At 42.3% G+C, this 17,690-nt stretch overlaps 1 protein-coding gene across 2 annotated transcripts in view; it reads left to right on the top strand.

The window, feature by feature from the left end:
- Window positions 1–3,129: 3,129 nt before the first annotated feature.
- LOC306919899 (leucine zipper protein 2-like) overlaps window positions 3,130–17,690 on the top strand; it is a 323,380-nt gene continuing 308,819 nt past the window's right edge. For both annotated transcript variants that reach the window (XM_079496451.1, XM_079496452.1), the window contains exons 1-2: window positions 3,130–3,275; window positions 6,010–6,307. In XM_079496451.1, coding sequence (XP_079352577.1) covers window positions 6,246–6,307 — 62 coding nt within the window. In that variant the 5' untranslated portion in view covers window positions 3,130–3,275; window positions 6,010–6,245. The remainder of the gene's footprint in view (window positions 3,276–6,009; window positions 6,308–17,690) is intronic.

Raw genomic sequence — 17,690 nt, forward strand, 5'->3', positions numbered from 1 at the left:
ACTAGTGACTGAGCTGTGGCTGAATTAATTAAATCTACATTCAAACCATGTTAAACTCTGACTGAAATACAAAGGTCAAATTTAAAGGCTTGATTAAAAGTTATTTGAGGTATTTCAACGTAGCTGCCATGACTATTTTGGGCATGTCATTATAGGTAAACATTTAAAAAAAATGTTCAATGTTTCAGAATGATCTACCTTCAAAGTAGCCGATGTATCATCTCACAATTCATAAGTATATGGGGTGACCGTGCACTGCATAGTGATACCATGATGTAACAGGTTACCTGTATATGGGGTGACCGTCACCCTGGGCAAGACCTACGCTGAAAAGACTATCAGCGGAAGTGGCGGAAGTGTTGCGTGTAAGATAACTACGTCACGCGGTGCGGCTGTGTTTACTAGTCCCCACCCAATGATCATTTCAGCGGGAATACATTTTCGGGAACACAACGCTGCGATTGGTCAAAAAACGTTAACTTCCGGGGGGGGTTACACGGCGGAAGTCCCGCCTTTCGATAGCTTCTCTGCCTTAGGTTGTGACCAGGCTCTTCTTTTTCGCAGTTAAGTGAGCCTGGGACCGAGGCTAGGTGACCGTGCACTGCATAGTGATACCATGATGTAACAGGTTACCTGTAGTGATGGTGACGGGGGTCTCCCTCTTTGTGGCTGGTGAGGTATGATTAAGACAGATTAGGGTGGTCTTCAAAGGACACTTGTCTTAAGGGACAATATTGTCCCCGGTAACCGAGGACAGCGTCCTCACTAACCAATGCAAGTTGTGGTCTAGCGCATACATGGGCAACTGGCGGCCCGGGGGCCACATGCGGCCCCCACCTTCACTTAATGTGGCCCGCAGGTTAATATTGGAACACTGATACATTATTGATTTCAGCTGTTACAATTCCAAACATAATGAATTGCATTTTTATAGCGCTTTTCCAAGTGCTCTAAGCGCTTTACAATGGTTCATTCATTCATACATTGGGAGGTGAAGCGGCGAACAGTCGACGCCAGCGTCCTCACTTCCCACATTCACACACCAATGGTGGCAAGCTCACACCGACCGACTCATTGGAGGCAATGTAGGGTTCAGTGTCTTGCCCAAGGACACTTCAACATGTGGACAGGAGGAGCCGGGATTCGAACCGCCGACCCAGGGATCATTGGACGACCTGCTCTACCTCCTGAGCCACAGCCGCCCAGACCCAGGGATCATTGGACGACCTGCTCTACCTCCTGAGCCACAACCGCCCAGACCCAGGGATCATTGGACGACCTGTTCTACCTCCTGAGCCACAGCCGCCCTAAACATGCAAACACAACACGCTTTAATTACTTCAGTCTAGATGTGTATAGCTTAATGACTAGTATTAAAATGTTATCGTCTTTTTTATGTCCAATATAGTTCATAACGTTAACATAACTACAACTAAATGCATCTGAAATGAAATAAAAAGGTTACTTTTCAGGATTCCAATTCAAAAATAGAAAAAAATAATTGTGGATTTAAATTCAAATATGGCAAAAAATAGCTGATCTTCAAGCTGAAAACTTGAGCTTGTAGATCGGCTATTTTTGCTATACTGTGAGTGTGGAACTTTATTGGCCCTCTCCATCGTCAAAGTTGCCCATCCCTGGTCTAGTGGATTCATTACAGCTGGTGTCTATGGGTTTCCATGCATGGTGCTTCTAATAAGACCCAAATAAATGGCTGCAAGTCATTCACAATATGGAGGGGGTGGTGAGGGGAGGGGGTGGGGTGAGGGGGTGAGGGGGGTGAGGGGAGGTACTACTGGGGAACAATAGACTCCAAACTCTATTAAAGGTGTAATGGAAACAATTTATCATACCTATGGTGTGTGACCTCCACCTTTTGTGGTGGACTGCTTATTATTCTGCCGTTATTCTGTGGCTTGGATCGAGCCTCACGTATAACATCCTCTACATCATGTTCAAGAGCTAACGCTCTAAATATTTTATGAGGTCAATCTAAAATTCCAACACGATATGGAAGGGTAGGCTAAATTAATACCATCATATAGTATTGTACGCATGCATAAAGCTAAGTAAACATCAATAAAAAGTAAACATCACCTTGTTTGAAATGTACTGTAATGACCAAATAAGCACGATCCTTCTCGGTATGCAGGTTAATGCCACTGGGGAATGTGGTAAAAAAAAACATTTGGCCCCCAGGGGCGGCGGTGGCTCAGGGGTAGAGTGGCCGGATGGGAAACGCAAGGTTGCCAGTTCGAACCCGGGGTCCCCCAGAGTTAGTGTCGAAGTGTCCTTGAGCAAGACTCTGAACCCCTAATTGCTCCTGATGTGCTGGTTCACCCTTGCATGGCTTCAGCCGCCATCGGTGTGTGAATGTGTGTGTGAATGGGTGAATGTAATGCACAAACTATGTAAAGCGCCTTGGATAAAGGCGCTATATAAATGCACCATTTACCATTTAACAACGCTAGTAAGTTGATCTTGTAAAAAGATCAGTAGGCCTGTGGTGACAATAATTATGCTATTTCCGTGCTCGGACACAGGGCCACACACATAGCTGTCTATAGGAGTGGTTGCACCACTCAAAAAACAGGAAAAGTACACTTATGCCAATATCAAACTTATGCCAATTACAATATGTAAAATCACAATATCCAGTCTAATTATATGAATATAATACTGATGCCCTGCCCATGCACAGACAGGCCTAAAGCAAGTACAAAAAGAATACAAAATAAAATATATATAATATAATTATAATAATAATAATTATTATTATTATGACAATTAAAAAGCAAAAATAAAGAAATAAGATTTTCCCATTCAGACACAGAAGTACAGGTCTATGTCTGCAATCTGCATTACAGAAGTACAGGCCTATGTCTGCATTAAATTGTCTAAGGAAAAAAATACCTTGTGAGTCATGTCACTCCTACACAGTTGTTTCAGTTCATTTTAAGTTCTGTATAGGGATTCAAAATGTTACAATTTCTTGTAGTTGTAGTGCAGTTTGTTAAACACGTTGGGAAGCTTAACGATGTTTAATTGACTACAGGCGATAGAGAGACAACGTGTCGTCTATCCATGCCCAGCTGTGCGTATGAGTCGAGTGGATGTTTTTCTTTTTCTTTTCTTTTTTAACATGATCACAACTTCAGTTAGCGTCTTGTGTTGTTGTTGTTGTTGGAAGCTGTTGCTGAATTAAGGACTTTTCAGATGGAATAATGTATTTGGAACAATACAACAAGAAGACACGCAGCAGGAGGACTGCACAGGTAAGAGGAAAGAGTTTGCTTTGCTTACCCGACGGACAAGCTAAATTAAACATGCGTGGCTCACGCAGTTTATTGACCCAACATGAAACCTGCATTTATAACAGTGAAGGGTTTGTTACTTTAGTATTACCCTGCTCTGAATCATCTCCCCTAAGACTCCCTTTCATGTGTGTTATGAAATAGTAGCATAGAAATAGAATAGCACCTCGGCTGGGCGCTGTGACGTGAAATACTTCCGTAACGCTTGTTTTGCGACACGACGATATAAACGATAGAGAACATTTTTCACGATAGACATTTTCTATCGTACGATATATATCGTCATATCGCACAGCCCTAGGCCTATGCTCCCATATAATCTTATCTTTGAATATGATTTTGTCAAACATAACTGAAAACACAAGCTTTTTAACTCTCTTCATGACAGGTCTCCACCAGGCCATGCCAGGTTGTGGCCTCCTGGTGGCGCTATAATAGGCCAATGTGAAACGGGTATAAAGCCTGGGTATAAAGCCTGCCTACTATATTTGGTAATTTGCACCTTCATATCCACCTGTTTCCCAAGGAGCCTACTCCGTCACTTCCTCCACTAGTGTGGAGGAAGTGAAGCCCACTCGTTTGGAACGGTTCTTCACGGGTCCAATTTGACCAACCCGCACCAGAAAAGAACCGCAGAACATGGAGCCACCTCCGAATTGACCCTCTGCTATTATTACTTGCGCAAGCAGAGCGCGCAAGTATTGTGGTCGTGCTGGCTTTTTTATGCGTATGCATGCTGAGATACACGGGTTCCGCTCCGAACGTACCCAGGAGTGACTTTTATAGTAAATGGGACCGGCTGCGGGTTGGTTCGGACCACGGGTTATAGTAAATGGGACCGGCTGCGGGTTGGTTCGGACCATGGGACCGGCTGCGGGTTGGTTCGGACCATGGGACCGGCTGCGGGTTGGTTCGGACCACGGGTATTGTCGTAGCTCGGGTAAGCCCGAAGACCTCTACTAGTCTACACTTCCTATTCAGTTGTTACAGCCAGTGTTGCCATGTCTGCTTATTATAAGCGACCTTTGGCTTGTTTTTCTGTAAAGTCGCTTGTAAATATTGGTAGTTGCTGGTTGTGTGCTTTTGGGCTTGTTTCTAAAGTGTAGTTGTTTATTTGGGCTTTTTTCTAAAGTGTAGTTGCTTATTTGGGCTTTTTTTTCAAAGTGTAGTTGTTTATTTGGGCTTGTTTCTAAAGTGTAGTTGCTTATTTGGGCTTGTTTCTAAAGTGTAGTTGCTTATTTGGGCTTGTTTCTAAAGTGTAGTTGTTTATTTGGGCTTGTTTCTAAAGTGTAGTTGTTTATTTGGGTTTGTTTCTAAAGTGTAGTTGTTTATTTGGGCTTGTTTCTAAAGTGTAGTTGTTTATTTGGGCTTGTTTCTAAAGTGTAGTTGTTTATTTGGGCTTGTTTCTAAAGTGTAGTTGTTTATTTGGGCTTGTTTCTAAAGTGTAGTTGTTTATTTGGTTTTTCTTTCTAAAGTGTAGTTGTTTATTTGGGCTTGTTTCTAAAGTGTAGTTGTTTATTTGGGCTTGTTTCTAAAGTGTAGTTGTTTATTTGGGCTTGTTTCTAAAGTGTAGTTGTTTATTTGGGCTTGTTTCTAAAGTGTAGTTGTTTATTTGGGCTTGTTTCTAAAGTGTAGTTGTTTATTTGGTTTTTCTTTCTAAAGTGTAGTTGTTTATTTGGGCTTGTTTCTAAAGTGTAGTTGTTTATTTGGGCTTGTTTCTAAAGTGTAGTTGTTTATTTGGTTTTTCTTTCTAAAGTGTAGTTGCTTATTTGGGCTTTTTTCCCCCTAAAGTGTACTTCCTTATTTGGGCTTGTTTCTAAAGTGTACAGTAGTTTCTAATTTGGTTCCGGATCATAACTGATCTCAATATTGACCCATTATAGGTTTTGCCATAATCATACAATGACAAAGCCATGACAATGGTCCAAAACATCTTTAAAAAATATTAGGCTACAGTAGTATTTTATTATTTTACTACCATTTGGAACCGGAATCGATAAGCAGAACTGGAATCAAAATCAGAACCGGAATCGATAAGCAGAACCGGGATCGACAAGCAGAACCGGAATCGATAAGCAGAACCGGAATCGATAAGCAGAACCGGAGTCGATAAGCAGAACCGGAATCGGTACCGGACTCATGAAAATACTAACGCTACCCAATGGGAAATACACCTCAAAGCATATATAGCTGCCTATATCTGCTTATTGATAACACACAGTTGAGGGTACTATACATTTTTTAAAGCCTAATGAATAACCCCCCCCCCCCCGCCCCAAGGGAAAAATAAATCACACTTGTGTGAAGTGAGGAGCGCTCTTATCATCATACATCCTCATACATCACATTTCGTGGTACAAACACACAAAGCTGTGCATAGGAAGGGCTAGCGTCCCTCAAATAAAGGGTTGAAAGGGGGCTTCAATGACCCCATGGTTTGCTTGCACTCCGCTGCCAGTTTAATTGTTCTGCTGTCTGACATCAAAGGTAAGAGCTGTGATTTCACAGGAGCATCATCACGCACACACACACACACACACACACACACACACACACACACACACACACACACACACACACACACACACACACACAGAGAGAGAGAGAGAGAGAACCTCTCGCCAATGGCTGCACCGAACCAGGCTCTGACATCACTGCCTCGCTCTCTCTCGCTCTCTCTCTGTGTGTCTTGCAGGATTCAGCCCCTCCCGTTCATTCCCATTAGCGAGTCCCTCCGTGTGCCTGGCTCAGTGGCTGCCTGCGTTATTTAAAGCCACAGATCCTCCCTCTCTCCCAGTCCCAGCCACTGTGTTGCATCTGTCTGCCTCACTGCTTGTGTGTCTGTGGCGCGTGCGAGGGTGTGCTAACAACTAGAGAGAGAAGCAAGCAACTGATATAGGAGAGCGAACAGGAGAGTGAGACCACACAGCTATGAAATTCATCCAAGCTCTTTGCTTACTGCTCCTCTGTCCGGCTGTGAGCCTCAACACTAGGTAAGTCATACATAATAACTCATAAATAAGAAAAGATGTTTTTTTCAGCTTCAGCTGCCAGTGACTCGAGCGAAACAAAAGGCGTATAGCTTGCCATGCATACACCACTGACTACTGTAGATTACATTCATCTGAAGCTATGTTTAGTCATATCAAATCTAGGCTGTGCCTTTTGGGTGTTTTATTTTAGTGTGTTTTTATTTACTCTTTTCTTTGCTGGAGTTTTCTTTGTTTGAACGCTCTGAGTGGAGGGATGGAAGAAGAGCTTATCTGTTGAACCGGGCTGCTTTCCTCCTTATTGCCAGTTATGGGCAGATTAAGAGACCCTACTTGTGTTCTGTGTGTTGTGATGTTCTGAATGCCATGATGCCTTTCTCCTGCATTCTTACTGTCATGGCTTGTATAGGAGACTTTAACTGTTCTGAATGCCATGATGCCTTTCTCCTGCATTATCACGGTCAGGGCTCGTAGGAGACTTTAACTGTTCTGAATGCCGGATGCCTTTCTACTGCATTCTGACTGTCATGGCTTGTATAGGAGACTTTTACTGTTCTGAATGCCGGATGCCTTTCTCCTGCATTATCACGGTCAGGGCTCGTAGGAGACTTTAACTGTTCTGAATGCCGGATGCCTTTCTACTGCATTCTGACTGTCATGGCTTGTATAGGAGACTTTTACTGCCTGCAGTTTTGGCAGCGAGTGAGTTGGAGGTCTGACTCTGCACTGAAGAGAGAGGAAAGGGAGACGTGTTGCAGTGTCTTTAAAAAGAAAACTGTGTTTGTGCGTGCGTGCGTGCGTGCGTGCGTGCGTGCGTGCGGAATAAAGAATTGGACTTGAACTAGAGTAAGTGATGGACTGAAAGAATGGTGACGGAGGTCTGAGTGGGAGGATGGATTAATCGGTTGATTAAAACAATCATTCCTCGTCTCAACCACAGCTCTTCTCACAGCCATCCATCCTCCACGAGGTGTGTGTGGGAAAGAACTCAGGGCTTTCTTCCTTTGATAACTATGCTATCATCAACCCTATACCAGTACTAATATTATTAGTACTGGTATAGGGTTGATGATAGCATAGTTAGTCTTACAAAGTATTGATGATAGCAGTTGAATGTATACTTAGTCTTAAAGAGTTTTAGGTTGATGATGGAAGAGTATTAGGTTTATTACAGCAGATGTACACAATTTAGTCTTAAATGGTATTGCAGTGATGATGATAGCAGTTGTGTACTATTTACTCTTATTACTCTTAAAGAGTACTACTTGGCTTTATAGAAGCACCCAACGGGGATGCATTCAGTCGGCACTTTGCAAACACAGATAAGAAAACATAGTCGCTGACGGGTGGAAACCTTGTATGTTCAAAAACGTGTCCAAAACTTTACCTTTCAAGAAATGAAAGAGAAACAAAAAATAATAATACAAACATATCCTGTGTTCCAATGGATCCAATTTAGTCAGACGCTCTTGTCAATACTTTTCTTTGGTTATTATATCCATAAAACCCACAGACAAGACAAAGATATACTACTTTCGACCTGGCTTATTTTGGGCATAAGATTCTAGGCAAAATTCTAAATGTATAAAGAGAAAAAGCAATATTTTGCTATGTTGCTCTACACTGTCATACGCTGAAGTAGGGCATTCGTTTACAGAATAAACAAACAAACAAAAAACACAGTTGAAATATGGATCTACAACATAAAAAGCTGAAATATGGAGATACACGTTTTCTAGATGAAAATTATAATTAACTGATGCCAAACAAACATTAGACAGACTGGTCTGCTGGATTTGCCATTAAGCATTCTGTGAAAGACAATTTCCGCTTCAGGACTCACTGCAGATAACAGTATTATCGTAAGAGAAGTCAAGGTTATTGTTTATAACCAGACTTTTGTCAAAAGTCAATACCATGTAGAGGCACACTGATGCATAGGGGTCTAACGATATAGTAATCGAAATATCGAAATGAAAACAGCAACATTGACTATGTATCGTATCGTTTTGTAATGCAAATAATCGGTATCGAATCGTTTTGCTATGCAAATAATCGATTGTATCAATACTACATTTGGTATTTAGAATTTTTTTTGAAGAAAAAATAAAAAGAGGGGATTAATTACTTAGTTTAAAATAATGTCAATGTATTTTAAATAGTTACTGTATCGATTTCAAATCATCGTATCGTATCACCATAACGAACCAATATCGTCCATGTATCGTGATACGTATCGTATCGCTGTTACAATGTATCGTTACACCCCTACTGTTGCATCATGTAATTGATGTATCAACATTCAGCATGTAATAGTCAGCCGACTGACCTCACCTACTCAATGTAATACACCTACTGTATTATTATGTCAAACTCACACAAGCCACCTGGACCTGTACTGTATACACCAGATATACAAGCTTGAAATGCATTTAGAGCTTGTGGAGCATATTATGCTCTTGGTGGAGAGAGTGAGGTTTCACTCGTTTATCTCATGATCTGAATCATCATGTTTATATACATTCTCTTACTGGTTTAATTTCTAGCCTGTGTGAAATGCAAACATTTGGACATTTTGAATGTTTTATTGTTCATGTTTTTGTGGGTTGATCCTTGGTTATATATAATAGACATTCATGCACCATAGCATTGCTTTTGGGCAGAAACCTCTCATCTCCATAACCGGTTGTGTTTGTTTGTGTCCTCCCTGATCATACTACAGCGTCACACTGACCTCCCTGATCATACTACAGCGTCACACTGACCTCCCTGATCATACTACAGCGTCACACTGACCTCCCTGATCATACTACAGCGTCACACACACGTATCAAAAGTAGCAGATCCACAAGCTCTAAATGCATTTCAAGCTTGTATATTTGTTACATGTTATATCTGTTGCATGTTGTATTTCTGTTACATGTGCTATTTTTTTTATTCGAATCATGAAAAGTAACAATTGTGGACCTATGAGGTTTCCACCCAACAGAGGCGATATTATGTGGCTGTGGTTTATTTTAAGTTTTCTTTCACAGACTGTAGGCTGATTTTTACACTATAAACAATGTCAGGACATGCTAATTGGTGTGTGTGTGTGTGTGTGTGTGTGTGTGTGTGTGTGTGTGTGTGTGTGTGTGTGTGTGTGTGTGTGTGTGTGTGTGTGTGTGTGTGTGTGTGTGTAGTAGGGCATTCGTTTACAGAATAAACAAACAAACAAAAAACACAGTTGAAATATGGATCTACAACATAAAAAGCTGAAATATGGAGATACACGTTTTCTAGATGAAAATTATAATTAACTGATGCCAAACAAACATTAGACAGACTGGTCTGCTGGATTTGCCATTAAGCATTCTGTGAAAGACAATTTCCGCTTCAGGACTCACTGCAGATAACAGTATTATCGTAAGAGAAGTCAAGGTTATTGTTTATAACCAGACTTTTGTCAAAAGTCAATACCATGTAGAGGCACACTGATGCATAGGGGTCTAACGATATAGTAATCGAAATATCGAAATGAAAACAGCAACATTGACTATGTATCGTATCGTTTTGTAATGCAAATAATCGGTATCGAATCGTTTTGCTATGCAAATAATCGATTGTATCAATACTACATTTGGTATTTAGAATTTTTTTTGAAGAAAAAATAAAAAGAGGGGATTAATTACTTAGTTTAAAATAATGTCAATGTATTTTAAATAGTTACTGTATCGATTTCAAATCATCGTATCGTATCACCATAACGAACCAATATCGTCCATGTATCGTGATACGTATCGTATCGCTGTTACAATGTATCGTTACACCCCTACTGTTGCATCATGTAATTGATGTATCAACATTCAGCATGTAATAGTCAGCCGACTGACCTCACCTACTCAATGTAATACACCTACTGTATTATTATGTCAAACTCACACAAGCCACCTGGACCTGTACTGTATACACCAGATATACAAGCTTGAAATGCATTTAGAGCTTGTGGAGCATATTATGCTCTTGGTGGAGAGAGTGAGGTTTCACTCGTTTATCTCATGATCTGAATCATCATGTTTATATACATTCTCTTACTGGTTTAATTTCTAGCCTGTGTGAAATGCAAACATTTGGTATAGTTTGCGCGCGCGCGCGCACGCACGCACGCACGCACGCGCGTGCGTGCGTGCGTGCGTGCGTGCGTGCGTGCGTGCGCGCGCGCGCGCGCGCGCAGCGCGCGCGCGCGCGCGCGCGCGCGCGCTCGATCAGTGCAGATTGTGCCTCTGGAGAGCGATTACATTACCTTGTGAAATACAATAACACAGACTAATAATCACTGTAATGTTAGATCATTTAAAGGGGGCTGATAACCTCTCTATGCCGTTAAAAGCTTGTATTTTACTTGAATTAATACATTGTGTCTGAAACTCTGAATACATAATCGTGACAGAGTGTTTGGAAGAAGTATTGTATGTTGCTGTAGTTTGTCTGGTAGTCATGATTATTTATTTATGTCATGTAATGTCATGTAAATCCTGACAAAGAAGAGTATGTATAACAGGAAGAAATATTGATAATATTTTGGGAAGAAATATGAACTGGAAGCAGAGCTGCTATAATGTACACTGTTCTTGTACTGTATGATATCATTCAATTCATATTATTAGTTAGATACTCTGACCTGAGACATTAAGGAACCGCAGCTAAACATGACTTAATGTCCTGGAATCTATTTATCTATATCTACCTTTGAGAGACTTTAGTCTCTACTAAATTAATTCCTGTATACATGAAACCATCCCTTGAGAGGAAACCATAACTTCAGATATATGGGGCGACTGTGGCTCAAGAGGTAGAGCAGGTCGTCCAATGATCCATGGGTCGGCGGTTCGAATCCCGGCTCCTCCTGTCTACATGTCGAAGTGTCCTTGGGCAAGACACTGAACCCCAAAATTGCTCCCGGTGTGCTGGTTGGTACCTTGCATGGCTTCCGCTGTAATCGGTGTATGAATGTGTGTGTGAATGGGTGAATGTAATGCACAATCTATGTAAAGCGCCTTGGATAAAGGCGCTATATAAATGCACCATTTACCATTTATATACTAACATACACCACTAAAGCATTTCACTGTGTTCCAGTGGATTATTTAGTCACAAGCTCTTGTTAAAATACTTATTATAGTTAAATATTTATAATACGCACAGACACACTTAATCGCTTCCAAGCTGGAATTATAGGTGAAGATTAAAAGATTCTTTCATTGTTCTTAAACAGCAGATATATATACGCCAACAACAACAAAGTATAACATGGGGCATTAGTAGGAATATGGAGATAAACAAGGTTTCAGCCCAAAAGCAACAATATAGCCTTACTGTAATACTTCAGAGAGAAACATCAGAGAGCGATGATGATGAAAACCCTTTCGTCAAATAGATTTTCTCTCAGACTGTGAGAGTTTAGAATAAATAGGAGGATCTCTTTTTAATTTCTCTGCCAAGTATTGGTTACAGTAGCGCTTGATTGAGAGAAAGCAGAAATGTACAGTAACTGTAATTAATTGATCTGTATTTCCCAGGCCAAAGAGGCGTCGTGGTGCAGAGCTCGTGCTATTGCAAAAATCAATTGGTACTTATCCAGAACAAAAGGCTGCATTGACACCGAGTCCCACGCGTGCCCGCTGTCCACCTCTCACCCTACACTCTAACCACCGTGCCCACTGTCCACCTCTCACCCTACACTGTCCACCTCTCACCCTACACTGTCCACCTCTCACCCTACTCTCTAACCCTAACCCACTGTCCACCTCTCACCCTACACTGTCCACCTCTCACCCTACACTGTCCACCTCTCACCCTACTCTCTAACCCTAACCCACTGTCCACCTCTCACCCTACACTGTCCACCTCTCACCCTACTCTCTAACCCTAACCCACTGTCCACCTCTCACCCTGCCCACTGTCCACCTCTCACCCTACACCCTACACCCTACACTGTCCACCTCTCACCCTACACTGCCCACTGTCCACCTCTCACCCTACACTGTCCACCTCTCACCCTACTCTCTAACCCTAACCCACTGTCCACCTCTCACCCTGCCCACTGTCCACCTCTCACCCTACTCTCTAACCCTAACCCACTGTCCACCTCTCACCCTGCCCACTGTCCACCTCTCACCCTACTCTCTAACCCTAACCCACTGTCCACCTCTCACCCTGCCCACTGTCCACCTCTCACCTAGCCTCGGAAACCCAGACGTTTTTATTTCCAGGGAGAAAAAAAAAGTCTGGTTCCGAGTCCACTTCAATTCGGCATAGAGTAGCGCAAACATCGCTCACTCTCTGCTGATTTCTGATCGTCTGCACCTTTGTTAAATTGACACACAAACGCACACATGTACACACACACACACTCCTCTCTCTCTCTCTGTCGCTCTAGTAATTAGTCTCATGTCGTGCAGCTGCGCATAGTTTCTCCCGGCGGATCCTGCCGGGAGAAACTATGCCATAAAAAGCATAGGTGAGTTCCAGGCTACCTCTCACCCTACACTCTAACCAACACTGATTTACTCTTAGAGATACAAGTGGTGGAAAGTAACTTAGTACATTTACTGAAGTGATGCACTTAAGTGCAATTGAGTGCAGTACTCGATGGATGGACTTGAACAGAAGGCTGCATTAACACTGAGTCCCATACGTGCTTCCACTGTCGACCCCTCACACTGTTATACACGTTAAACATGTAGCAGAGTAGCACTGTTATACACGTTAAACATGTAGCAGAGTAGCACTGTTATACACGTTAAACATGTAGCAGAGTAGCACTGTTATACACGTTAAACATGTAGCAGAGTAGCACTGTTATACACGTTAAACATGTAGCAGAGTAGCACTGTTATACACGTTAAACATGTAGCAGAGTAGCACTGTTATACACGTTAAACATGTAGCAGAGTAGCACTGTTATACACGTTAAACATGTAGCAGAGTAGCACTGTTATACACGTTAAACATGTAGCAGAGTAGCACTGTTATACACGTTAAACATGTAGCAGAGTAGCACTGTTATACACGTTAAACATGTAGCAGAGTAGCACTGTTATACACGTTAAACATGTAGCAGAGTAGCACTGTTATACACGTTAAACATGTAGCAGAGTAGCACTGTTATACACGTTAAACATGTAGCAGAGTAGCACTGTTATACACGTTAAACATGTAGCAGAGTAGCACTGTTATACACGTTAAACATGTAGCAGAGTAGCACTGTTATACACGTTAAACATGTAGCAGAGTAGCACTGTTATACACGTTAAACATGTAGCAGAGCCTCCATCTGCTTGATGACCACACTGTTATACACGTTAAACATGTAGCAGAGCCTCCATCTGCTTGATGACCACAAAGTCTGCATGAACATGCCTGTAGACAGTGATATATAATTCAGCAATGTATAACGTAAAAAAAGATAGTTGGAGTTGTGACTAAAAATCCATTGGAAACAGATATCTTGCATCATGAGGTGCAATAGGTAGTTAGGCTGCTTAGGCATAAAGTCCCCAGTAATGTATTGGTATTCTTTGTAAAATTGGAAGAGCTGTCAGGATTCATATAATGAGCATACATATAGCATTCTAAAAGTTAAAACTATCTCCTTCTGTAGTTTTTTCTTTTCTTGGTGCTGTGTTGTTGTGTGAAAGACGCTATACAGAGAGCATTTCAACTTCATAATGCGTGTAAATTGACATGAGCTGGCTTCTTTAACTCGCTCTGTTGACTCACTGACACATGCTAGTTGATCTGGAAAACATGCTACATCATGTAGCCTACATGTAATCATTTAGATCTACCTTCTTACAAGACACAATCAATTAATGTAATCAAGAAGGGAGACATTAGACAGTGTTTGAATGAAATGTGTCATTGTATTAATTTAACTGCATGGCATTGCAAAATTGACAATTACAATTTGATTTGCACTTAACTATACGCAACTATACGCGATCACAAACATATGTTCTTTCAAGTAGCTGAAATATTGTGTGACGCGGGGTGGGAAAGTAAGAATCGACTGGAGGTCAAGTGTGGAACACAGGGGGAATTAGACCCTGGAGGTCAAGTGTGGAACACAGGGGGAATTAGACCCTGGAGGTCAAGTGTGGAACACAGGGGGAATTAGACCCTGGAGGTCAAGTGTGGAACACAGGGGGAAGTAGACCCTGCTATCGACCAGGGGGAGATGGTGATGTCTTTAATCTATACATTGATGGACTGCAGCCTGTCTGGCAGGACCAGCAACTAAGAGAGAGCAATCTGCCAATTCCCCTGACCATTGTTTAGTGCCCGCCTGATGAACGGACCGCCATTTGAACAAATAATGCTTGCCTAAGGAAATGTGGAATGCAGTGCTTACTCGAATTGTGTGTCTTCAAGCAAAACCTCTCTGTAATGAACTTCAGTGTGATTGTGTACCGTAGTGAATGTCCGTCATTATCTAAATTAATTGTTTGATTTGTTTTACTGCAAGGCAACGTGAGAGTCTGGAATGTTTACGTAGATTGACAAGCTTTGCCAAAACAATGCTATACTTTGTAAAGCTTCATTTGCATGTGAAGTTTCAAAGGGGCTTGTCTGACTATAGCGAGAGAAGCTTTGTGATGAATAATATTATGGAGACTCCTGCCAAGACAAACGCTTCACTGGTTGAGGAACTTTTTAATTAGTTTCAAAAAGTACAATATTCAGCATGAATTGTTTGGTTCTTATTAGCTCAGCTCAAGCTAAAGTACTTCAGCACAACAGACCAACCGTCCATGAACTCTGATCTCTAGAGACCAATGGTATTCAAAGTAAAGGCTGTGTATCCCCATGGGTACCGCCAGGGGGCACCAGGGTGCCAATTAGAAAGGGAATGACAGGAAAGAAAATGTTCAAAAGCATTTAAGCACCAGTGAAGTAACTCAAGAATATTAAACATAAGGACTATAAGTGGTTTTAGTTCATTTATTTGTATTACATTAGATCAGCTCTAGCCCTGGTCCAACACCCACTGCTCTGTATCAATTTTCCCACTGCCGTGCAAGGCTTTAGAATTCCCTGAAATTAAACAAAACGACGTAACTACTCACCGAAACAAAGCCTGCTAGACCTTGGTAAAAGTCTATTCTCAAAGCGTCTCAGGTCTCCAGCTTCTCTCTAAAATGCACTATTTTTGTCATGAAATAAAATGCATCCGACTGGATCGGTCACAACCCGGAAATGCCATTGTAGAAGAAGTTACTCTGTCCGGTACATTGCTTTATTAAAATGGCACAAAGTGCATTTTAGAGAGAAGCTGGAGACCTGAGACGCTTCCCAACATCACCATGTATGCATGGGTTTGAAACAAATACTTATTTCATGTCTAGACATCCAGACCACTGGTTCTCAAAGTGGGGACCGGGGACCCCCAGGGTCCTTAAGAGGGTTCCTGGGGGTTCCCAGCAAAAAGTTGAACATTTTAAACTTTCAACACTTACAGTAGGCCTACAGTAGGCCCAGATTTATTTTTTGGCCATTCGAAAATAGCCGATCTACAAGCTCACACGATTGGCTATTTTCAAACCTTGACACATGTTTTCTCTTATGGGTCCGTGGTCAAATCAAATTATACATATCAATCTGGGAATCCTTGATATGATAACCACTACTCTAGACAGCCTGATTTTTTTTTTCAAGTCCCCAAACGACATCTCCAAGAGCAGAGAGGTTACTTTCAAGGGTGGAGCTGGAGCCCTGAAAACGATGGTGGAGCTAGAGCCCTGAAAACGATGGGGAATAGAATGACATTAGTGTGTGGCGACATTAACGTCCTCGGCAACACAAAGCAGAATGTGAATGATAATTGGACTGCGAAGGACACCTCGTAATGGGCGCTCCATGGCAACCAACCCTGGCTGCATGACAGTAATGAAGTGGTCTACAGTAAACACAAACCTTGGGCCGCTCCGACAAATGGGAAAGTAATTAAAAGGACAGACAGCATGATCTGCGTGAAGAATAGCTCACATGTTTTTTTAATATTCACCACAGCGTTTAAGGTGCTGCTTGCTGCCATACAAAACCTTCCTCCCGTGGAGAGAGACGGTAGTTATTAAAACCTTCCTCCCGTGGAGAGACGGTAGTTATTAAACCTTCCTCCCGTGGAGAGACGGTAGTTATTAAAACCTTCCTCCCGTGGAGAGACGGTAGTTATTAAACCTTCCTCCCGTGGAGAGACGGTAGTTATTAAAACCTTCCTCCCGTGGAGAGACGGTAGTTATTAAAACCTTCCTCCCGTGGAGAGACGGTAGTTATAAACCTTCCTCCCGTGGAGAGACGGTAGTTATAAACCTTCCTCCCGTGGAGAGACGGTAGTTATAAACCTTCCTCCCGTGGAGAGACGGTAGTTATAAACCTTCCTCCCGTGGAGAGACGGTAGTTATTAAACCTTCCTCCCGTGGAGAGACGGTAGTTATTAAAACCTTCCTCCCGTGGAGAGACGGTAGTTATAAACCTTCCTCCCGTGGAGAGACGGTAGTGATTCCACAGACAACAGGACATAACCTTCCTCCCGTGGAGAGACGGTGGTTATTCCACAGACAACAGGACATACATGACAATGACAACCAGCAGTTGATCTGTTCCCATGCAGAACAAGCGTGCCTTTGCATAGCATATCTGTCTGTTACGTGTATGTGTCTGACGCCGCGTGGTTTATGACTGGAGCTGCTGGGCCATATGGAGGAATAACAATGACATTGTATGGGCGGCTATAGCTGAATGGGTAGAGGCTGTCTGGGAAACATGTGTCTGGTTCTATAGCTGAATGGGTAGAGGCTGTCTGGGAAACATGTGTCTGGTTCTATAGCTGAATGGGTAGAGGCTGTCTGGGAAACATGTGTCTGGTTAATGGGTAGAGGCTGTCTGGGAAACATGTGTCTATAGCTGAATGGGTAGAGGCTGTCTGGGAAACATGTGTCTGGTTCTATAGCTGAATGGGTAGAGGCTGTCTGGGAAACATGTGTCTGGTTCTATAGCTGAATGGGTAGAGGCTGTCTGGGAAACATGTGTCTGGTTCTATAGCTGAATGGGTAGAGGCTGTCTGGGAAACATGTGTCTGGTTCTATAGCTGAATGGGTAGAGGCTGTCTGGGAAACATGGTCTGGTTCTATAGCTGAATGGGTAGAGGCTGTCTGGGAAACATGTGTCTGGTTCTATAGCTGAATGGGTAGAGGCTGTCTGGGAAACATGTGTCTGGTTAATGGGTAGAGGCTGTCTGGGAAACATGTGTCTGGTTCTATAGCTGAATGGGTAGAGGCTGTCTGGGAAACATGTGTCTGGTTCTATAGCTGAATGGGTAGAGGCTGTCTGGGAAACATGTGTCTGG

This window comes from Electrona antarctica (genome assembly GCF_951216825.1).
Source record: "Electrona antarctica genome assembly, chromosome: 3".
Lineage (NCBI taxonomy): Eukaryota > Metazoa > Chordata > Actinopteri > Myctophiformes > Myctophidae > Electrona > Electrona antarctica.